Below are 23012 nucleotides of genomic sequence, written 5' to 3'. Positions count from 1 at the left end.
TCCGTTTTTCTAGCAATTCAACAGAAGCTGGGAAAGTGTAAATGGTCGGGGTGGAACAGAAGGGAGATCAGTGAGTCAGAGCTGTAACGAGCTATTGTGCATGTTCAAAGTTTCTCTGAAAAGCAATCTACCAGACTACATATCCAAATGATGGATTTGGATTTGTTTACACCCCCTCTGTGTATGTTTCTTAAAGGCTCTACTTACACTGACAAATTCTGACATAGATTTGAATTGCACAGTAAACTAGCTGTCGGAAAATTACACCATTCCCTATAAGAGTCACTTTCTCTTTGCTCCATTTTCCCCCAGTTGCTACTATCCCCAGGTTACTGTGGAACAACTGGAGTAACTGTGGAAACCCTACAATGAAAAAGAAAAAGAAGCCGGCTGATGGAGGAGGCAAAGAAATTGAAGAGGGGGAGCAAAGAAACCGAGGATGGACAGACATTCACTGGATGGAGAGCCCTCTGGTGCCGTGTTGTGTTAAAGCCTGCTCCCTCCTTGATATTGTAATGCAGTTTGGAATAGAGAAGTTGTTCCATGCCCCTCCTCCTGCACGATGTGTTATCTGTAGCATGTTGATTGGTTCATGAATGTGACACATGGCGTGGCGAGATTACTCAGGAAATAGTCAGTTGAGGTTGAACTGCACTCGTGAACATCTTGTTGCATGGACAGCTCTGGCTTGCTGTTCTGTGCCTGGGCCGGAGCCCGAAACCCTTGTTGAGTGAAGTGATTTCCACCCACACACACCCAGACGAGCTAGCCTAGCTCACTCAAAAAGGTGAAAACACAACAATATGTTCTTCCTCACTATCGGGATGGGAAAAGTTGTCCATTATTACTTTAAATATATCAGGACAGTTATGATAGAGCTATAATGCTTACATGACATTTGAAGTTGGGTGTGTGAAAGACAGTGATGCATTCAAAAATAATGCCAAGCGATTCATTTTACAACTACTTTGGGGCATGTTATACACATTCACAGCAGCATCGGCAGAACATGTCACTGTTTATTTGTGACTATCATTCTCATGGGATTTCTATGTGCAGACATCCTGTATATTAAACATTTGATACTACTAAACTTAAAGCAGTTAGTGTGGAAATTTCTTTTTGAAACTGTTGAAATGAAACGATGAAATGAAAGGAAGCCTCGTTACAAATGGTCTCATTTTGTGATGTACTAAATTGATGTTATGCATAATGGATGAGGAGAGACGGAGCGAGGGTGAGGCAGAATTAATTAGAGTGGATCATAACATGGTTAGAGAAGAAGTTGCTGTACCTGTATCTCTTCCTCATGTTGGACAGACGGTTTAGAGAGATGTGATCCAGAGGAGCACTACCGCACCTGCACACAGATACAAAAGAACAGCATGTGTTAAACTCCAGTGGTACATGGTGCCAATAAGTGGCTGTTAATCACAGTCTGAGGCAGCACACACACAGACCCCTGTTTTATAAAGAGTTGTATCTTAAAGCATGTTCATAACAATAAACATGAAACTCGTCACTCGAAAAAGGCAGCAAAATTATTCCCGTATAATTTCAACTTCATACTGTCCATGAGCAGAGCTGCTCAGCTGCTGATGCAGGGATATCTGGCTTGATTACTGCAAAACCTTTCTGATGCTACTCACTGATTTCCAAATTGTTTCAACACTACAAACCTCACTGACTCGTTGTCAGCTTAATCCAGAAAACCTGTGTGTGGTGCTGCACAGGTTAGATGGTGACGGTGAGAGATATCCAACATAGTGTGTTGTTAAAGACATGGGATATTTGACATACACATCCTGTTTAGTTGTGGTTGGATGGGTTACATACACTGAGTTAATCTGTATTCATTTACATAGTCTGGACACTATGAGATCACTTTCTGTTCTAATACTCCAGGAGCACATAGACTTGAATCAAGAGAGATCTCCTTAAAAAGACACGTCCTAGGTGATATTTACTAATTAAAAACCTTAAGTAGTGACTTCCTCTTGCTCCACTAGTCTGGTAGCAGTGTGCATTCTAAAGTTTGTAATTGTTTAATACGACATACATTCGTGTTACAGTCAGCCATGTCATATGGTCTTGAAAAAATATAACTTTCATTTTTGAACGAGAAATCGACTGAGTTGGTCACAGTCAGGAAAGGAGGAGCCCAAGCAGCTTAACAGCAGTTTGATCATCAGCAGCTGGACGTCGTCTGAATTCAGTCAAGACACGTTCAGTTATCAGTGAGTGTGAGAAGAGCAAAGATTCTGCTCTGCCTGCTCCTCCGTTACACCCTGCAAGTCCACCAGGTAGCATACAGACCGAACACAGGGACCCCTGTACTTAGCTTACTACAACAGCTGGAACACAGACAAACCTTTCATAGAATTACATTCAGTGCTCATTTATCTATCATCCTGAAACTCAGGGTTGTAGAACAGAATGCACTCTGTAGTCACTTAAAGCTGCTCATGACGAAAAGCAAGTATTCATGGTGGAGTGTTGAGGATGAGTTCAGGGGTTTTAGGGAAGAAGCTGCTCTGTAGTCTGGTGGTACAGCTGGGTGAACAGGATGTGACTGGCGGAGGTCTTTTAAGCCTCCTTTCAACCAAAGTACTTACATAACCAGTGGTAACTGTCCCTCCGTGCATGACCTGTTTTGCTTTTCCACTGCAGACAGTACATTTAAATGTTGGCAGAGTTGTTACTGGCAGGCCTCAGGGAAACCCTCTTTCACTTTGCCAGTAGTTAGGAAAACAATAGGGGAGACTAGTAGTTTTAACTTGTAGTGAGCTGCTGCATTTATTTACTGATACACTCCGTCCTGCACTGTACATTATACTATCTACAGAGCACCAGTGACATCAGTGAAGTGAGATGTCTGCACAGAGCTCAAAGATACTTAAAGACAACACCCACCCACCCAGCCACAGTGTGTTCACCCTGCTGCCATCTGACAACAGGTACAGGAGTGAAGCTGCTGTACCACCAGACTACACAGCAGCTTCACTCCTCAAACTGTCTGATTCATCGCCTGCACTCAATTCTATATAATAGTTTGTCTTTTTTCTGTGATATAGCATAATGAGACTAAAATTACATGTGTTCTACAACCCTGCTGTTATAAAATGACAACAACTGAACCTTCACCTTTTACAAACTGGAGCAGACGGAAGAAAGGATCAGTTATCACTCTTTTTTTCTGCTACTCTCTCTCCACTGACCACATACTCACTACACACACCACAAAATGTGGCTATTCATTATGAATCAACAACCACACGTTTTCTCTTTTCTTGAGAAGGGACTGTGGGTAGCGAGACAAAATAATGCTGAAAAAAAACACTGTTCTTTTGAAAACTGGTCCGACAGACTAATCGGTGATCTGCAGTGTTGTAACTGCAACAGCCAGGATGCTTTCTTCTCTGTAAAAGTTGACCACAAGAATTGAACCTTCTTCTAAAATGAAGCTTTTTCTGAGCTGTTTACCAGGGTGGTGATGTGTGATGACCATGATAGATTTCACTGTGATGCGGACTCCCAGAAACTTAAAACGGAGAATTTCTCCACCTTAGCTCTACGTCAATTTTAGATCAAGTAATTCTTATCAATATAACCCAAAATCACACATTCAGATTGGCGCAGGGGATTAAAGAATACAGTGTACAACATCCTCTGTCCATAGACCACCGATTCAAGTTTTTCTTTCTTTTTTCCAGTCTATTTTTCCGCTGAACACTCATTCCAGCTGAATTTCCTTGAGTGGAGGTCAATGAGTGTTTTTCACTGGAAAGGCCAGCCCTGTGGCTAAACATTACATAAGCCTGCCTGGATCTAATTGCCCTGAAACATTAGTCTGCTGATCAGAATGCTGATCAGGCTGTGTTCCTCTTATGTATGTCTCACAGAACTAGTGGCGTTTCTCTGTTTGTCTGCAGTCTCTTTCCGTGTCCCGACAGCATGTTGTTTGAATTATGCAGAGCCTGGAATAGCATCAGAACAGAAGAACATGCCAGTCCAACAAATTCCTTCCAACACGACACACTGTGGCTCTCGTGCAAATCACAGGCCTTTGTAATGGATCCAGGCAAACCTAGGATCAAGCAAGCCCCTGGTGACCCTACGTATTCGTGCACGAACACAACCGCAGCCTCCCATAAAAAAATTTAAAATATGTTATTTTGTTAAACTAAACATTAGCTATTCAAGACCTTGAAGCCGTCAAAGCTGCTTTGATGTAGACTTTTAGCCAAAGACTAATGAGGGCTTTGGGGCAAACTGCGTGATATTCAGACATGGAAGGAAAAAGACACATTTTTACAGGGCCAGACACTATGTAGTGGAGATGAGGTGATGTCCAACAGACAGCGATAATTATTAGGATTTAGATGGCAGGCCTGTTAAGTCTAATTATCTATGAAGTATGGAAACATCAATCATGTCACCAACAACCTCTGGTGAGCAGAAATATGAATGCTGTCACGTCAGGATAGAAAGGCATATGGCTTGAGGTTCATGTGGTGTGAAATAGGTTATGGCTCCATGAACATCTCAAATTAAAAAGCAGGTCTGCGTCATATATTGTACTACTGCTGTGTGGTATTAAGTAACCTGGTGTGTGCACACTGTCACAGCCGTATAGGTTCTAAGCTACCGTTAGAGAACAAGAGATTTGCTGCACAGCCGCACTTTATTCGATTCAAGTACGTCATCAACAAAATACAGGTACCTTCTATACTGCCCAGAGAGAAATGTATCATTTAAGGATTACAGCCATCTATCCGATATCAATACCTCAACTAATCATCTCCAGGCCAGTCATTAAATATAATCAGTACAATCAAGGACATTAAAATGAATCTGAATCTTGACTTGAGTCGTGTCACGCTGTGCAAACACACTTTGTTCCAACTAAACAGTTCTATCTTAGGTTCAAGCAGGAGTTCCAAAGTGTACAAATACCACAAATGTCAGGTTAAAATGTTTTTTTTTTTTTTTTTTTAAATATCTACATATTAACAAGACTGAACGTTGATTCTTGAACTTGGAAAAAGGACTAAATACAATTATAAATGTATAGTTAAACTACATTTGCAGTAATTTCCCTGTAATGAAATTATTTATTAACCATTTATTGAGCTATGTTTTATTGTAAAGTTGCATTGGATGTTTATATTACTTTGTAAACTGTTAGTAATTACTATGGTTCATCTTTAAACATTATCTGGATGGACAGAATAAAGTTACAACTGATCTTTAAACCATCTTTATAAACCATTTCTTAACGAATGGTTTATAAAACATGACAACAGTTAAATAACTATTGTACACTGCTGCCATATGTGTATGTATCATTAATTCATCCTAACATACTCATGGGCAAAGCATTCAAAGTGTTGGCTAACTTGACATAATTTCATCGAAATGCAGCTAGATGCATGATGTAAACCATAGTAACCATAGAGACCATAGTTGGGGTTACACCAGCAACCTGATAAAACACTTACAAATCCAACCTTCAATTAATGTGAGGAGGTGCAGTGAATGTCCAGCCTACCTACATTTAGTCATATCACCAGATTCAACAATTCATCCCTTTATACAAGCTAAACAAAATTACAACAAGAATCTAACTATACAGATGTAAATACACAACCAGTCTGAGTTCAACCCAGTAGCTGTAGGTGATGTAGCTAACAATGTGTGTGTCCAGAGAGACAAAATGAGTCAGATGTTGAGGAAACTGCAGTGCGGAAATGGGTAGTTGATAATGAGCTGTTGTAGAAAACAGATGTCATGTCAGTTGGATGGGTACACTTTGGTTTCAGTCAACATGTTTTAGGATAACAATGAAGCTGAGGGAAATAATCTCTGTTAGAAACTTCATCTCGGTCTTTCCTCTGCCTCACTTTGATACTCCCACAAAGATCTGACTGTTATGAATAATTATGGCTGTAATAGCCTGAACACCAGAATTAATCACATATGAAACACTCTGGTGAAACGGTCTGTGGGGCTAAGCAGAGCCAGCTCAGCACGACTCCTGAAGAAAGAGAGGTTTAATGGCTGTCACTCTGTGAGCTCCATGCTGCAGACTGTCAGTCAGAGAGTCAGCTTCAGCCCCTGCTGTTTACCCCTGTGAATCATTCCAGCTCGCTTGCATGTCAATTGATTCATATTTGCTGTTACAAACCTGAAGGGACCTTGCTTCATTTTAGCCACATCTAATTGATTTAAATGAGTCATTATCTGAATGTATTTCTGACACAATGATTATGATAATCACTGCTGAAAAATGACATCTCATGGAGATAAAGTTTTAGCTGAGGTTCAGGAGCACACCTCGATCACTCCCCATCCTCCCGTCACGTCTTCTGTCTTTCTCTCTCTCTGTCTCTCTCTTTCTTATAGAGGTCTGCCTGCCCGCGAGCTGCCGCTGATCCCTCACGCAGCCTTCATCACATCACAGCTGCTCAACACTTATTCAGTGGTGTGACACTATTCTACTACATGTATGACCAGACATACATCCCTGACAAAAGAACTTTATAAGGTTGAGTCATGGAAGTACTGCAACATTTTGAAGTTTAGGAAATGTAGTGGCTTGTGTTTGAGAAAAATATACTATAAAGATAATTTAGCTTGTCTTCATGACATCAGAAAGTTGGACAGCTAAATCACGGCTAGATTCATCAACAAAAACATACATGAAGTAACTGAGTCACACACACCTCATGCGGCAGATGAAGGAGCGCCGGGAGCCCATGCACATCCTCATGGAGGACTGTTGTCCTTCCTTCTTCACTGTGCCGGTCTTCAGGTCCAGAATCCGTCCTGTTAATAAACAAACGGCAGATTAAATTAAAACAGGGCAGCAAAAGTGTGCAGATAACATCAACATATACCAGTAAAGACTTGGTTAAGTGTAAATGCTCTTGTATGGGTTAACGGTTTTTTTCTCTGTACTCAGGACCATAAATTGATAAGAAAGCACCATCCAGCTGACTGGAGCTGTGTAGTGTTACATCCCGGCTCTGTTTGTTCTTTGTCAGAGCTGGACGATCTTCTGTGCTTCTAGAGTCTGATGAGGGTAGAAATCCAAATCATCTTATTCTAAGTTTATCAGAAACAGGGTTAGGTGTTTCAGCTCCGGATAGCCATTGAAAATGAATAATGTTTTTTCATTGGAAAACAAACACTGACATCAAGTTATTCGACTGATAAACTAAATCACAAAATAATTATATTACACATTTACTAAGTCCTATTTTAATTGTGGTGCTCCCGACTGTTGCTGTTCAACCAATGGCCCAATAAAATTCAACTCATAATGAGGCTGCTTTACATCACAACTTGCTCATTATTATTTTAATCAAATACATTTCCTCATACCAGTACTCACTTGATAATCATCTCTAATTGTTGGTTAAAACATTTTAAGCAGTTAAATGCTTATATGTGCACAAAGTAAATTCAAAAGACATATTTAGGAATTGAATGACCACAGCAGTTTGTATTTTTACACAAATCATAGATGCACTGTCATCTATTAGCCAAAAAACACATAAAATAATAAATATGTACAATCAACTGGCCACTGTCACTTTAATCATAAGCCAGCTTGCCATACTGACTCATCTGTATGTTGTTATCCTGGTGTAGTTTTCCATGATGTCCACCACAGCAGGAAAACATTTCAAGTGAATCAAAACATTAAAGTTGTTCAGTACACATCAGAATTGTGTTCAGATCCACATTAGTCGTTTATTAAGTCCAGGTTCAGTGTGTTTCTGAGCCGTCACTTCTGGACACTGTCTTTAGCTGTTTTGATGAGTTTTGAGATAATGATGTGCTGGTATTTATAAAAAGCCCTTCAGAATCTGGAACTGAATTCAGGACTAGTATAATAAAATAAGAAAAAACTCTTTATTTTAGATTAAATAGAACTTTGTTGCAGCTGTTATTTTTCTCACATTTATGCCTTTGGCTGTGATTGCAAAGAATAAAAACAGTCATTAAAATAAAATAAAACAATTTTCTAGGGACCACATCCATAGCAAATAGCAGTTTGGCCAGCAGTCCAGAATCATGACTGAACACAGGCAGATTTGGACTGTCACACTCAGAGAGCCTCATCCTAAATATCTGATTTATCCGCTATTAACTCAATGTATGCTCCAAAGACTGCTCATGGCTCCAAAACATGGCTCCCTACAGCCATCCCAGTTCAGACTCCATTAAACTGAACTGTGGAGAGGCTCCTTCACTTACTAGTGTAAATTCTACACTATTTAACCAGAACTACATCCTGCTCGTCTTATCACAGGTAGGATTTTAATGAACTTTAATGAAAAGTGCCTTTTATCAGAGTGTAACAAAAATCAAACTGCCTTCATGTGAGCTAACTACACAGCCATTTCCTCAGCTGATTCTCTTTACTGGCACTGGGGCAGAGATGAAAAGAGAGAAATTCCTGTGAAGACAGCTGATCACTGGAGCTGCCAGAGCAGAGCTGCCCCAACACGGCTCACACAGAAAGTGCTTTACAACAAAGATCCCTTAATTATGATCAAACGTATTAACCATTTTGTAACTGGCACTTATTGTGAATTAAATTAGTATCATTTTGCCTTCATAACCCCTGAGAGTCCCCGTGTTCCTTCATCTCTTGGTTAACATGGTTTGATGTAGGATTAAGGCCTCTGATAAGGTGGAGCTTGTGCAGGATGTAGGAGAAAAGGAAGGTGTGACCCCACAGCTTGGCTCTGCTACTATAACCTGCACATTAGTCTCCATCATCATTAGAACAGGGCTGATCCTTTCCAGATGGAACAGGAATTCTCAGTATCCGATAAATATGTGGCTGACTGGAACTTCACACGCAAACACACCAGTGTGCTGATGTTGTTTGAATCAGATGCAGATATAGGAGAGAAGGCTGATGAGCATAGTAAACACATAACAGATCGGATTACATCAGCAGCACTTTGTCCACAGAGCACAGGAAACATGAACAACACGCGATTCTCTGTCTCGGGTTATTTTAATCAAGTTTACACATCAGCATCTGTTATTAGTAATCTTTAGCTGCTGTATAATCTTCTAAAATTGCACAATATGAGGAAAATATCTTATTAAAAAATTAAATAAACAATATTGAGATTGCAATTAAAATTGTATCATTTTAGGGCACCAAACATTTTGAGCGTGTTTTATCAGATTTCTCTACATGCAGTTCTTCACATCTTCTCCTAGTTCATTGAGATTGGGGCCTGATCTTGTATCTTTGGATGGATGTCTAAGTGACTAAGAAAAGGAAAGTACTAGAACAAGGTAGAACAGTCTGGTTAGTTGAGAAAATGACATCACTTTACTGTAACAAGCCTTTAAAACCATGAAAAGACAACACTGATGTAATATCAGTGTTTCCCACACATTGACTAAGTCATGGCGGTGCGCCACATGTTGCATTTTGTTTTTCTTCCTTTTTTTAACCACAAATTGCTCTCCAGTCTGTGGGAAACACTGTATCATGATACAATGTAATGATAATAACACACTAGATAGTGTCACATCACAACAATAATATCATATCCATACATTGCCAAAACATTAGGATAATATCAATATCAATATCACATATCAATAATGACAGACTGGACAGATCATCACCAAAGCATTTCAGAATGGATCTCTGATCATTCCCACACTGAACTACAGACAGCAACAACTGGCGTGCAGGAAACAATCACTTGTTCCAGCTCTGGATGATGACTGTTGTTCAGTCCTTCCACGTCATGTGAGAAAACATGCAGTCCAACAGCAACAGACGCACAACACAGTTCAGACAGCGAGCAGCAGCACAGCAGCAGCAGCACAGCAGCAGCAGCAGCAGCAGCAGAGGGAGAATGTCTCCCAACATACTGCTTTAGTTCCACTCAAGGAAACTGAACTCACTTCAAAGGCTGTGTATGTGCTTGTGTGTACTCGTGAGTATTTTCCGTCCCAGCTCTACATGGAGATTACTGTGTTATGTGGATTACATGCCACTGCTGGGTATTCAGCGTGCCTCACAGGGCCTCTGGGGTCAGATTCAAACACAAACACACCGGATCCTCTGACACGCTGTGGAGCCACCAGAGTGCCATGTAGAGGAACGTGGAGGCTTTAACAGGACAATGCTGCCCTCTAGTGAGCTTACATGACATGTTCACATATTAAACATCTTGTTATGTTGTAGTTGTTGTCATTTTGAATGCCCTTTGAGTACCCTGGCCTTCGCCCAGAGAGTCACTGGATTGTGCCCCAGTAACCGCTCCACCTTGAATAAGGTGGTATAAAAGCGGTAACATCACCCGCAACCCGCATGGATGAAGCGGAAGAAAACGAACGAACGAACGAACGAACGTCTTGGTTATCTGGCGTCCTCTGTTTCCATGGTTACAAGCCTGCTCGTGCACAGCAGGCTCCTCTGTGGGAGGGGCTTAGGGGCAGCAGAGAGGAAGCAGGACTGACCTGGGAGCATTCAAATATTCTGACTAAGTCCAAAACACTTCTCTCAAAACTCCAGACTGCAGCTTTAAATTAATCAAAATAAATTATCAAGACAATTCAGTCAATTCTTTGGTTATTTCAGCCGAAGCTTTTCCTCACATAATTTCTAGAGTAATGATTAAAAACTACTAAAATGTTTGTCCTCCGTCTGTCAGTGAGAGTAACTGGCACCAGTGCATCATCTGAAAACCGCTCTCTCTGTTTTTGTGACACAATTCAGCTTGAAAAGCTTTCACACAGACGAAGAGTCGGGCTGCCGACAGGAAAGGAAGGACAAATACCACAAAGCTTCACCCGGCTCACAGAGGACGGTCACTGTTCAACACAGTTCCACCAGGACACTCTTCACTTCATTATCCTAAAATCTGTCAACTGTGATCGACAATAACAGACTGCAGACAGTCGGGTTACGTAGATTTACAGTTCTGCCACTCCAGTCTGGTCTTTGAGCTTAACTGGTTTCACTTTAGTCAAACCAGCTGAACCGACATTTGTCAGGTAAACAGAGGTAGCTATGAAACTTCCATGTACACAGAGATAGCTCGTCTCCAGCATCACTCTCCTCCTCCATTGCTGAAACTCTGATTCATGCCTTCATCTCATCCAGAATCCACTACTGCACTGACATTCTATGTGGCACATCATCCAAAGTACATACAGAACTCGCCTCGTGAGAACTCGTGCCATGTAAGTGTCTTTGAGGATTATGAAATACACTTAATGATTCAAATGTATCGTTATTAATACTGTTATATAACAATTATCCTGTCCAACATAATTGTGACTCACAATATCACCCTGATAATCACTGAAATATTTAAAATAACTGTGTTTGCAAAGTGATAAACCCATAATGATCAAAACCCAGAGAAGAAGAAGCATGTCGAGCTGACAGAGAGCTGTCAGTGGCACTACATCCATCCTGTACCTGTCATGGAGTTTTCTGAAGTACTGAGCTGTTCCCTCAGCTTGTCCACATCATCAGGGTGGACCTGTTCATACAGAGTGCTGCCAAACCACTCAGACTGGGTATGGTTCAGCACCGGTGTCACAGAGTCCGACACGTAGATCACTCGACCCGTCTCTGCAGCAACCACAAACAGGAAGCCGTCCGCCGCCTCCAGGATCAGATGCTTCAGTTCCTGCAGGGAGCAGAGGGGCACATCAGCACATATCAGGTAGCCTTTTAACAAACAGCTGGCAGCTGTGCATTATTCACTCATTTGTCCTAATTACAAAACAAGTGTAATAGTCAGATTATGTTGATGAAGCCATGTACCGCCATTATCTTCAACTCAAACCTGAGTGTGTTAAAAAAGACGACTCAGCGTGTGACAGAGCGGGCTGTTAATTACACACTGGATATGGACTTCAGTGCTTTTGATCATCACACATGAGGACATAAAGCTCTGATGTGTCTCAGAGTGTGTCTCAAGCCTCTCTCTAGATTAGTAGGTGGTGATCTACACAAGGAGTCATTTTACAGGTTTTCCAAGGCAAACAAATGTTACAGTTTCCCAGAAAACTCCAAAGAGGCACATAGTTATCAGCTTTGGTCACTCAGCAGGTCTGTGACTGTTAAGTCACTGACTGTTAAGTCAAGTCCACTTTCAACATGCACAGTAGTGATCCAGGCCCCCTATTGTATGAGGATGCATTAGAGCTTGTGGTCCTGTTATTGGTGTGCTTTTATTGTGAAGCTTTGATGTGTTATGAGAATACAGTAAACTGTCACTGCAACATCTGAACAGAAGGCAGGCAGAAGACCTTGTCCCCTCAGAGACTGTTCCCCTGGAGCAGCTGGACCACATGTGGGGGAGTGCTGCATATACATGTAAATGGAAAAGAACATGTACATGTATACTAGTATGCAGGTTAGGACCAGCTTTGTCAAGTATCCTGGATATCAGCTGCACGTGTAAATGTACAAACATAGTGTCTTGGGTTTCAAATCTAGATAAAATCCACCGACTTCCTTCCTCACTCTCTGACTCTCTCTGAGATGTTACAGCAACTGGAAACCAAATGAAACACACTGTTAAGCAAACTTGTGAATTACTCAGTTACAAAAACATTTGGGATTATTTAAGTACACAACTCCAAACGGAGCGTGTCCACAGTTACATGTATGTGCAGTCTGTGGACCTGTGTTTGTGGTAAGAATAAAGTGAAAGGATGATGAGTGTGAGTTGTATTTCTGTGGCCTCTGTGATAGAGCTCTGGGTCTCTGAGAGTACAGTACCTGTTCAGTGAGGAAGGAGGGCTTGTAGGCCCCATCAGTGGACGTGTTGCCGGTGCCCCTCATGGATTTCATATGGGAGACGGCCATACGCAGGATGGTCAGCTTATCAGGTTTGCGGGCGAGGGCGCTGCAGGTCGGGACCATGTCTGACAGCTCGGTGATGTACTGGGTCATTTTGTTACGTCGGCGTCGCTCAATCTCACTGTGGTTCTCTCTAAAACAGAGAGAAGGGCAGTTAGACACTTGGGGAGGGTACATGCTGGGAACCATAGCCAGCCTTGTGTGAACAGGTGATCAACAGCATTGATTAACTGATCATGGTGTCTGTCTGACTTTGTTCCATCATAGGTTTGGTTAAACAGCAATCTGTTTTAGTCTAAACTGAAATAAATGTTATGTAATATATCTCTTATGTTATTTCATATATGAATAGAACTGCATGTCAACTGCTAATTTTTTGTAATTGTAATTTTGTAATTTCTGATATTGAGATTTGTGTGCATGTCAGTCAGCCAGAGTATTTCCTTAAAAGTGCCAGGAGGACACGAGAGGTTGCACCAAGAAAGACTTCTATGGGTTCCTACTGTTTCTTTATTTATGCTCTGCAGAACTATTAATATGCAAACTGACACTTTCACTGAGGTCTGAAGTTGTCAACAAAGTATATTAAAGTCTCTTAATATCAAGGCGAAATATCCAAATGGATCTCTTGTAGTTTTCTTAGCAGCTCCATCAGGCAGGAAGCAGCAGTTTGAGCTGCAGGTCTAACAGACTGACTCAAAACAATGATTACACTCTGTACATCACTGAAATGTTAGTGTCTCAGGAAGAATGACGCAAATCGTTTTGAGATTGATTCAACTGTAACCAAAGGTTGAAACTGCTATAATCAGGACTCCTTGATTGGAGGCGTTCCATTTCTTTAGTTGTTTGTTTGTCCGCATGTATTTGTCATGACAGATTCGACCCTCCTGGGCATGGATGATGATAAATGTTGGGCCATTCTTGGCAAATGATCCATTTGAGCTGCTCTTGTCTCTAATTGCTGGTGTTTGACACAGGGAGTGTTTTCTCTGGATGGTGATGGTTCAGATGATAAACTGAGTTTATCACAGCTTTATCCACACAGATGTTTGTAACTTCCCTGTCCAACAGACCTGACCTGATAAACAACATCAGCTGGTGAGTGTAGCTTACTCAGCCAATCCCGCAAATCTGCTTATTTTGAAAAACTGGGTTGGTCCTGAGAATTTAAATATACTGAGGAAAAAGCTAATTGTAGTCTGATAAGAACCAAGAAGTGTACAGGTTGTACAGTCTGTTGATCCCTGAGTCAATGGGACATCCTCTGAGGCCCGGCTGGCTAAGCCTACCTGGCGTATCTCTCCTTATCCCCACCAGGAATGTGATCATCATCATACCTACAGACAAGAGAGGACGCAGCATGTAACAAGATGTACATATAAACAGAGGAAAACCATCATGTTGCAGCTTCACTCTCCATATTCCTCACATGCCATGGACGCCACGTAGAACACAGTAATGCATTTGAGCAGATGGTTCACACTGTGATGGAAACAACATGGGCAAAAATGGACCAAACAGTGGCTGGTGTAACTGGTGCAGTGATGAAGAGTGTCTGTTCTGTCCTCAATAAGGACACATGATGTTTTTCATACATTCAGGTTTTATTTTTAGTGTTGTGGTTACTTTTGTCACAATAACTCTGACAAAACAGTCTGACAAGTGTAAAATAAACACATTACATGTAACTGTTGGTACCTGAATGGACATTTGGTAATGTGAGTGATTTGAACCCCTTACAATGACTTTAATAACCTGTTGGCATACAAAAAGTGTTTCCAACCAATGACTCTGAAAGTTGCTGGTTTATCAAATCTCACTGAATTCTCACTGAGTGAGAAGCAGCTATGGTAGACAGCGATGAAGTATCTATTTTGTGGTAACGGCATCTAAGTGTATGTACAGTGGCAACCCTTTCACATTATGAATATGAAGCTTTTCTGTCCATTATTTAGAGTGCAGTTCCTCCTGTGTTCAGCAGAGAGCAGCTCCTCCTCCCCACTGTCACTACTCAACCTGGCAGCCACAAATCCACTGTTGTCAGCTCAGACATAAAGCACCCACTGTACATCCTACACACTTACACACTACACAATGTGAGAAGGAAGAAAAGCAAAACAAGTTGAGATAAATTAAATGTGAGAGGACGTTTGAGATGCAGTGAGAGGAAAGACTGGAGTCCCTCTTTAAAAAAAAGCATTACACAACACAGTACTGAAATTCTGATGAAGAAATAAAAATGTTATGAGGTGTCCATGCAACAGTCAGCGTTATAAACACACAGTATCTGCAGGATTCTCAAACACACATTTGGATGTTTTAATTCTACCTGAGAACTGATGTTCCAGTTCAATAAGGTGAATACACACCCTATTACTAACCCTTTCTTTATTAAATGACTGCGACATCTGGTTATTTAAACACGTTTTTAGCATTGATCTTACCTGCAGATACCTTTAGACATGAAACTATGTGACTTTATGAACTAGTTCTAAAACATGTCGGGCTGGACCGCTGCAATCTGCTTTCCGTGGTCTCACCTTGAAAATTTGCTGGGTCCCTCTCCGTCTTCATCGTCAAAGTCCATCCTGAGAAACAACCACAGGAGACACAGTTACACTTCGATTGGACGGAGAGATGACAGCACTCTCTCATCAGACATCCACTGTGTTTTCCAGTCAAAAATCACAATACACACAGTGATAACTGTAGACAGCAGACAGCAGCAGGAGTCTCTGGTTCTGCTGCTGCAATGTTACAAGTGTAGTCAGCTGACAAAGTGGTTCAGTGTGTTTAGGTGGCCGGCAGTGGAAGGCTTCTCATTACAGAGCTAACAAAGTGATGAGCCATCACGTTTCCTTATCACTCGGCTCAAACTACTGTGACACAAAGTCTGAAATCATTCAAGAGTGACAACAACTATAAAACTATAAAACTATTCAGTTGACGGGATATAAAAGACACAACAGTACATTAGGTAGAAAAGGAACTGTTTGGTTTTTACATTATTTTGAGATGATCAAACTTGAACATTAGGAACAGAATGTCTTCATTTGACAAAGAGCACTGCAGCAGAACTGCATAGCTGTGACATTTTACAGTATAATAAACTGCACACCTGACTGTAATGGAAACAGAACAGGCTGATGGAAATAGAAGGCCGAGCAGCGTGACTTGGAGCGGCGCCATGCACGCCCTGTTCGTGCCTATGCATACGTTGTCCTCATGTCGGCAGCACTATTAACATAGAAATGCACAGAGAAACCATCCAGCTGGGGGACTGTTACAGAGCCACTTGTTGAGAGGTGCACAGTTTATGGAGAAGCTCACTGACCAGCTAGCATGACTCACTCTTACTTTGTTTGGCTGTTTAACTATTCTTAAAATCAGCAGCAGTAATATCATCACCGCTGCTCCAACTGAAGGTCAGGACAAATCACAGAGCTCTCACTTCAATGCAAATGCTACATTCAATTACACCCAACAAACACTTCTTCTGTGCACACCCAAATCTATCACTCTCAAACCTAGAACACAAATGTGTTCAAATCTGTCGGTGAGCCACATGAATCCATCCACCTGGCAGGTGTGGCATATCAGGTCACTGATTCAACAGCATGGTAGGTGCACTGGTGCTGTCACGGTCCTGTTGTTTAAGTTTAGTTTTATGTTTTCTAGATTTCTGTTCTGTTTTCCTGCTGTTTCTTGTTCTCCTCACAGCCTGGTTTTCCCTCCACACCTCACCTGTATCTCCATCATCTGCCCAGCCCTGTTATTCCAACATATCAGTGTTTTTCCACTCATTACCCTCACCTGTGTTTCTCTGCTTCACTCTAGCTGCACCTCATTCTCTTGACAGTTTGGTTTGTATTTAATTCCAGTCTTTAGTTCAGTCTTTTACCCCTTTTCCACTCATCAAAAATCCCACCCAAACCTGCTTTTGTGTGTAAACTGCATTTACATCCAGAAAGAAAGAAGCGAGTGAATGCACTAAATTCCCCCAGCAGAGTGATGATGCATTATCAACAAAAAGAATCCAACTGACCTCATGTGATGGTGGTTAGCTGATGAGAGAAGCTGCAGTTTAGGGCCACCAAATCCTAATCTGTCCCAGGGCAGCCCAGTGTGCAGCGCCGGCCCTGCTCTGACTGCACTGTTAGGATCCCGGCAGGACACACGCTCACGGTGAGCCGGGATCTGATAACTGAACTATGAGCAGGACGCACACTGACTCTCTCTGACTGTGTGGAAACTGTGTGTATGCCTTACAGATGATGCAGAAAGGTGTTAAACTGCGAGTCTGAGGCTGCAGATAAAACATACTGATGTGGGCTGATGGAAACTTAGTGTGGTATGAACTGAAAAAAAGATGAATAGTTCAATCTTTTTATTGAGCTGCTAAAATCCTGATTCCACTGATGAAGTCAGCGTCTGGTACAGTCATCACATCATCCCTATTCACTTCAGTGCACTCAGAGGACGTCGGATGAAGTTACTTTAAATCCAAGGACTCATCGCTCCATGTGACGAGACCTTCCTCTACACTTTGTTCAGCTGAAACTGAAGTTCTGCAGGAGAAGGTGAGCAGAGAAATCGGGTTTCCCTAATCTGCTGTAGAACCTACAGAATCCAGGTTTCTCGTTTACATTACATTACATTACAACGCCTGCTGGTTAGTTGAGGGACATGAACGCACCATATAGTGTGTTTACCAACCTCCCCTCCCGTCACATAGGCAGCTGTGTCTCCACTCAGTATGTATGCATGATCTATCTGATGGCCTCATGCATCATGGGAGCAGTGTGTCTGTTGTTGTCTTAGGATCTTTAGCTACAACCTGGCTCGTCTGCACACCTGCCAAGATCCCGGTCTGTATTATTTATTCATGTTTATGTAGGCCTAATGCATGTGCATGAGTTAAATGCATTGCTGGACTGGATCAACAAGGTACTGAACTCATGTGCACTGCCCCCATACACACACACACACTGAATGCAGCCCCCCTGTTAATAACCCTCAGTCCTGAGTCCTAATGTTCACATACTGATGCAGAATCTGAAAACTCCATTTACACGTCAAACAGAGTTCCATTCAAAACATTCATGTGGACTACACTTCTCTGGCACCATTACAGCCAAACACTGCCTTAATGCTTCCATCAGGACGATTCACAGGCCTCAGTGAAGGAGCTCCAGAAACCTCCACAAGGACACGACAAGACAAAGAGATCTAACCATCCCTCCTACAGCAGTAGGGTTGAGTACTGTTCACACTGGAACACACACTGGTACCGATACCGGTACCAGGAAGTCAAGCCCTTTTTTCCTTACTTTACTTTCTGTAATAACAAAGTAGTTTCAGTTGTAACCAGTTAAATCATTCAATATATCACGGGCCATATTTCCAGTAACATCACATGTCAGTCAGTCTGTATTTCAGTAGCATCTTTTCATACTTCATATAAATCTGGTAAATAAAATACTTTGTGAAGTAATCTTCTCCATTCAGCTCTTCCTGCTCATCAAGCTAGTCCATGAGAATAAATCAAATAGAAACCATGACGACATATACTGTACATGTGCTACCCTCTCCTGCCTCACAGCGTGACCACAAGTGGTGTCTGTATGTTAAACACAATGAGAATTTTGAGTTTGAGGTTTGACCCCTTCAGCTTGCTGTAGCTCAGGGGTGCCCAGTTCGTCGATCACGTGTCACGGGTCACCATGCATGTGCAAACACGCTAGCTGCTGCAAAACTCAAGCAGGCCAAGTGACCCGTTAGCAGCTTCAATTGATATCAACAAAAGAAGGGATATAAAAAACTAGTGGGGCAGCTGGACCACGTAAACAACCCAAAACACACCACCTCCATGCAGAATGGGAGGAGGACTTTTTTTTCGAAGTGCATTTGTCTGGTTTGTCAAACTGCTATCGCTATTCCGAAAAAAGTGAATGTTGAGAGGCACTTTCAAACTGTTCATAAAAAGTACGACACTGACTTTCCCCAGAACAGCAACTGAGAAAGAGAAAGGTGAGGGAACGAACATCACAGTTAATCGGACAACAGTCTTTTTCCACACAGCACAATTCATAAACAAAGGCCGACACAAAGCATCGTTACAGGTGAGGCACGCTGTCATTAAGCATAAGAAGTCCTTCTAAGATGGAGAGATGATATCAGAGGCCTTCGTTGAGGAGGCCGACTCCTTGTTTCGGAATTTTAAAAACAAACCAGAAATATTATCATCAACCAAAGTTGAAGAAGAAGAACAGTTACAGAGTGCTGTGAAGTCATGGCCGAGGATTTGACACAGCAGCTTCAGAGAGACGTCGCAGACTGTGAGTGTGTCTCACTGCAGTTAGACGAGTCTACAGACACCAGAGATACAGACCAGCTGTGTGTTTCTATTTGGATGGTGTTTACAGATATGACTGAAGAAGAGGAGCGATTAACATTACTGCCCATGAAAGAACGCACGCCTGTTCCATTCAAGGGAGACCTCTTCAAAGACGACTGTTCCACTCACGTCTGGAGGAGGCTGACTGCAATGACTCTGACCTCTTGTTTCACACTGACGTGAGATGGCTTAGTAGGGGGAAATTCCTGCTGAGATTTCGAGAGCTCTGTCCTGAACATGCAGAGCACAAGCAACTTCATGACAATCAGTGGCTGCTAGATTTGGCATTTTTAGCTGATCTCACCAACATGTTGAATGAGCTTAATTTAGAGCTGCAAGGAAAAGACAAAACTGTGGTCAATTTGATCTGCTCAGTTACTGCTTCAAACGAAAAATGAAACATCTGTCCTCAAAGCTGCAGCACCATGATTGGGGAACTTCCAAAACCGCATCAGAGCTGGAGACGCAACGGAAGATGTGTGTGCAACTCGACAGTGCACGCTGCACAGAGCAGATTTAACTCACAGAGGAAAAGTATCCAAACATGAGGAAATGTGCTACTGATGTCAATTTTTATGTGCAATATCAAGGTTACATTACTCTCTCAGTATCAGTTATGCATTGTGTTGTATAAAGACGAGGTTACAGACATATTAAAACATACTATTTTAGTCAACTAAACAGCATATTTGTAAGCCAGCTGCTATATTTTGGGGTAATGTTCCACTCTGTCCCTCTCTCTCTCTAGCGTTACTGTAAAGATGTGCTCTCAGGTACCATCATTTATATTTATATAATGTGACTCTGTACTCAGTGGTACAGTACCACTGAGTACAGAGTCACATTATATAAATCGTCTGAATAACGTTAGTACTATTAACGTTATTCAGACGATACCCTTAAGTGTACCAGTTTTGGTAACCAACCCTATACAACAGATCAAGTTTTTACCGAATCATACAGTCTGTGACTACTGACGAGAAGATAACTGCTGTGTCATCATGAACAACCTGCACCAGGGTTGTTGAGGAAGCCAGATGTGGCCTTTCTGGAACACATGTTGTATGAGACACACAGCTGGGCAATAAAACGATCTCGAGCATTTTCATGATAAAAGTTTTCCACGATAACGATGATAAACTTATTACCTTCATTTTCAATAAAGTTCTTTTTGAGTCCGTATTCCTCTGCCTAGAAAACAACACACCAACAGCCAATCACACAGCAGAGAAACAGATGCATGTTTCTGGCCCCTCCCACTCTCAACAACTCAGAATGAAACTGTCGAGCCGACACAGTACTTGAGTGGTCGACTAGTGAAACCAAGTGTGAGAAAACTGACAAAGACGAAGAAACGAACCGAAGAAAGGTGACACAACTTATTTGGAAACAGTTTGGCTACCTGAACCACCGGCGACCACTAACCTCTTCCACCATCCCAACAGGTACCGTCCCAAACAGAACTTCGAAATAACAAGTTTGCGCGATCATGCTACATGCTGGTGTCAGCCTCCCTGCAAGTAGCCAGCAGACCAGCCCCACTGCTTCTACTAGTCAAACTTCACCTCGACAAACAACTGCCGCTGATTTTTCAGCCATTACAACATATGAGAAGAAACCAAAGCGAGACAAAGACAGAACCAGCACCATTATGTACTTCACTGCTAAAGATATGATGCCTATAAGCACAGTTTAAAAACAGCTAATGAAGCTAATGATGATCTTGGATGCTAAGTACTCTGCCAAACATCCCTCAGCTGTACAGGGTGGAGGGTAAAGGTGGAGCAGCAGCTCAGAGATGACATGTGGTCTGGTCGCACGTCTGAACCACATCATTACAGAACAGGAGGCTGATGAAGCTCAACTGACCAACTACCTGCAAGCTCAAGAATGTGCAAGATTCAAAGAATACAGCAGCATAATCCTCAACATTAAATGTTTATTATTTTCTCTAATCAATATTCAGTTCAGTAAACTACCTCTAAAATGTTTGAGACATGTTTGAAACAAGCAATCTGTGGTACTATTTTATATTGGTTCTGTTGAATGTTTGTCATCAAGTATCTGACAGTAAATAAATGTATTTTATAAACCATAATTAACCTTCTGGTTTGTTTTGGGTCCTGAGGCGAATACTCTTAAAACTGTAAATACAACATAATTATTATTGTTAAATACATATCATGATAATTATCGACATCGATCAATATTAAAAACATATGGTGATAACACTTTTGGCCGTCTCACTCAGCTGTATGAGACACCATTCATTGACTCAACATGGAACCTGGTTGCTCCTATGAAACGATGGTAGAAGACACCCTGAACAACACAGGTCGGTACTACTACGTCACAATGCTCTCACCTATGGTAGGTTGCCTAGCATGGTCAGCAACATTAACCAATCAGAAGGCGGTACACATATTTATTTGTGGCCACATGAAAAATAGTTCAATAATCTACATTAAAGTTTTCTGCACACACACAGGCCAACCCTCATGATCATTTGTTCTTTTGCGATCAAGCTCTCTCTAGCTGCTTCACACGCGACATGATGATATGAATGTCTGACATGTTCCATGTTAAGACTGAGATACACAATAATGAGACTGCATCTAAATGCTGCTGTTTAAACTGTTAGTAGCTAATGTGAAGCTTTACCAAACTAAAACTTATCAGCTTCTGGGAGAGATGGGTGTTATTTTCAGGTTGTCCTATAAAAATACTGATTTTTAAAATATTTATTTTTTTGATTTCCGCAGCAGGTCTGGTACTCACCCTCCCGATCTTCTCTTGCCCCCGCGGCCTGGCACGGTTCCTCCCATCCTCACCTGGCCGGCCCCGACTCCTCCTGGCATGGCTACTGTCCCGGGCAACTCACTGGCCATCTCTGGAAGATACAACAGGAACAGCAAACCAGCTGAGGGTTAGCACAAGTGTTCGTCACTTAAAAACTGCCAATAATAAGTTACAGTGTTTTTCCATTGAAATAGACGTGAATACATGAATAAACAGTTTTTTTTCCAAAGATGTATGCAACTGCAGCTGACACTGACTGACAGCGCTCTACTTTTGCCATCCCCTTTGTTGCTGTAAAATGTACATTTCCTCATTGTGAGGATAAGAAAGGACTGTCTTATCTTATCTCTAATTTTATTGGGCAAGCAGCAGGGTACAATCTGGACAAGTCACCATTCTCTCACAAGGCCGACACATAGAGATAATCAACCATTTGCAGTCACATTCACACCAATGGGTGAGAACCCCAGCAGGCCCTGCTCCAGTCGTGTTTCTAACCCAGGACCTTTATGCTGTGAGGCAACAGTGCTAACCACTGGGCCCCCGTGCTGCCCAACGTACAATGATTCAAACGAAATCTGAGAACATAGATTGTATTTAAAAAACAGATTGGGCTGCTTGTACTATCTATTATCGATTAATCATTAACAATATATGAAATATGTTGAACACTTTTCCTTTAGAAAACTGTTTTAACCACTTACATGATCTATGTTTGATGTAAAATCACAGTCGGCTACATTAGAAGTTAAAAGAACAGATGTAGTAAACATAAAGTCACTTGAGTGAAGAACCAAATAACATAAATAATGACTTCATTCTAATTACAGAGCTTCTGTCTGTCACTGTTCAACAACTGGCAACAAAAACAAACCAATACTGAGAGAAATCTTTTGAGAAATGACTTGTATATTAAATATATTTTCTCATGCCAGTATTTAG

General features: G+C 41.7%; 1 protein-coding gene across 3 annotated transcripts in view; it reads right to left on the bottom strand.

Annotated features, from left to right (window-relative positions):
• The window catches only part of arnt2 (aryl-hydrocarbon receptor nuclear translocator 2), a 63560-nt gene that overhangs the window by 32232 nt on the left and 8316 nt on the right, over window positions 1–23012 (bottom strand). Inside the window, exons 2-8 of one of the 3 annotated variants that reach the window (XM_030414001.1) lie at window positions 22050–22161; window positions 15415–15462; window positions 14164–14211; window positions 12791–13004; window positions 11477–11690; window positions 6726–6828; window positions 1295–1360 (exon numbers count right to left, since the gene is read on the bottom strand). In XM_030414001.1, coding sequence (XP_030269861.1) covers window positions 1295–1360; window positions 6726–6828; window positions 11477–11690; window positions 12791–13004; window positions 14164–14211; window positions 15415–15462; window positions 22050–22161 — 805 coding nt within the window. The remainder of the gene's footprint in view (window positions 1–1294; window positions 1361–6725; window positions 6829–11476; window positions 11691–12790; window positions 13005–14163; window positions 14212–15414; window positions 15463–22049; window positions 22162–23012) is intronic. The other 2 variants (XM_030414004.1, XM_030414002.1) reach the window with 2 other exon arrangements.

Source organism: Sparus aurata, chromosome 4, assembly GCF_900880675.1.
Source record: "Sparus aurata chromosome 4, fSpaAur1.1, whole genome shotgun sequence".
Lineage (NCBI taxonomy): Eukaryota > Metazoa > Chordata > Actinopteri > Spariformes > Sparidae > Sparus > Sparus aurata.
Note: the sequence above shows the minus strand (reverse complement) of the source record. Positions and strands in the feature narration are given on the sequence as shown.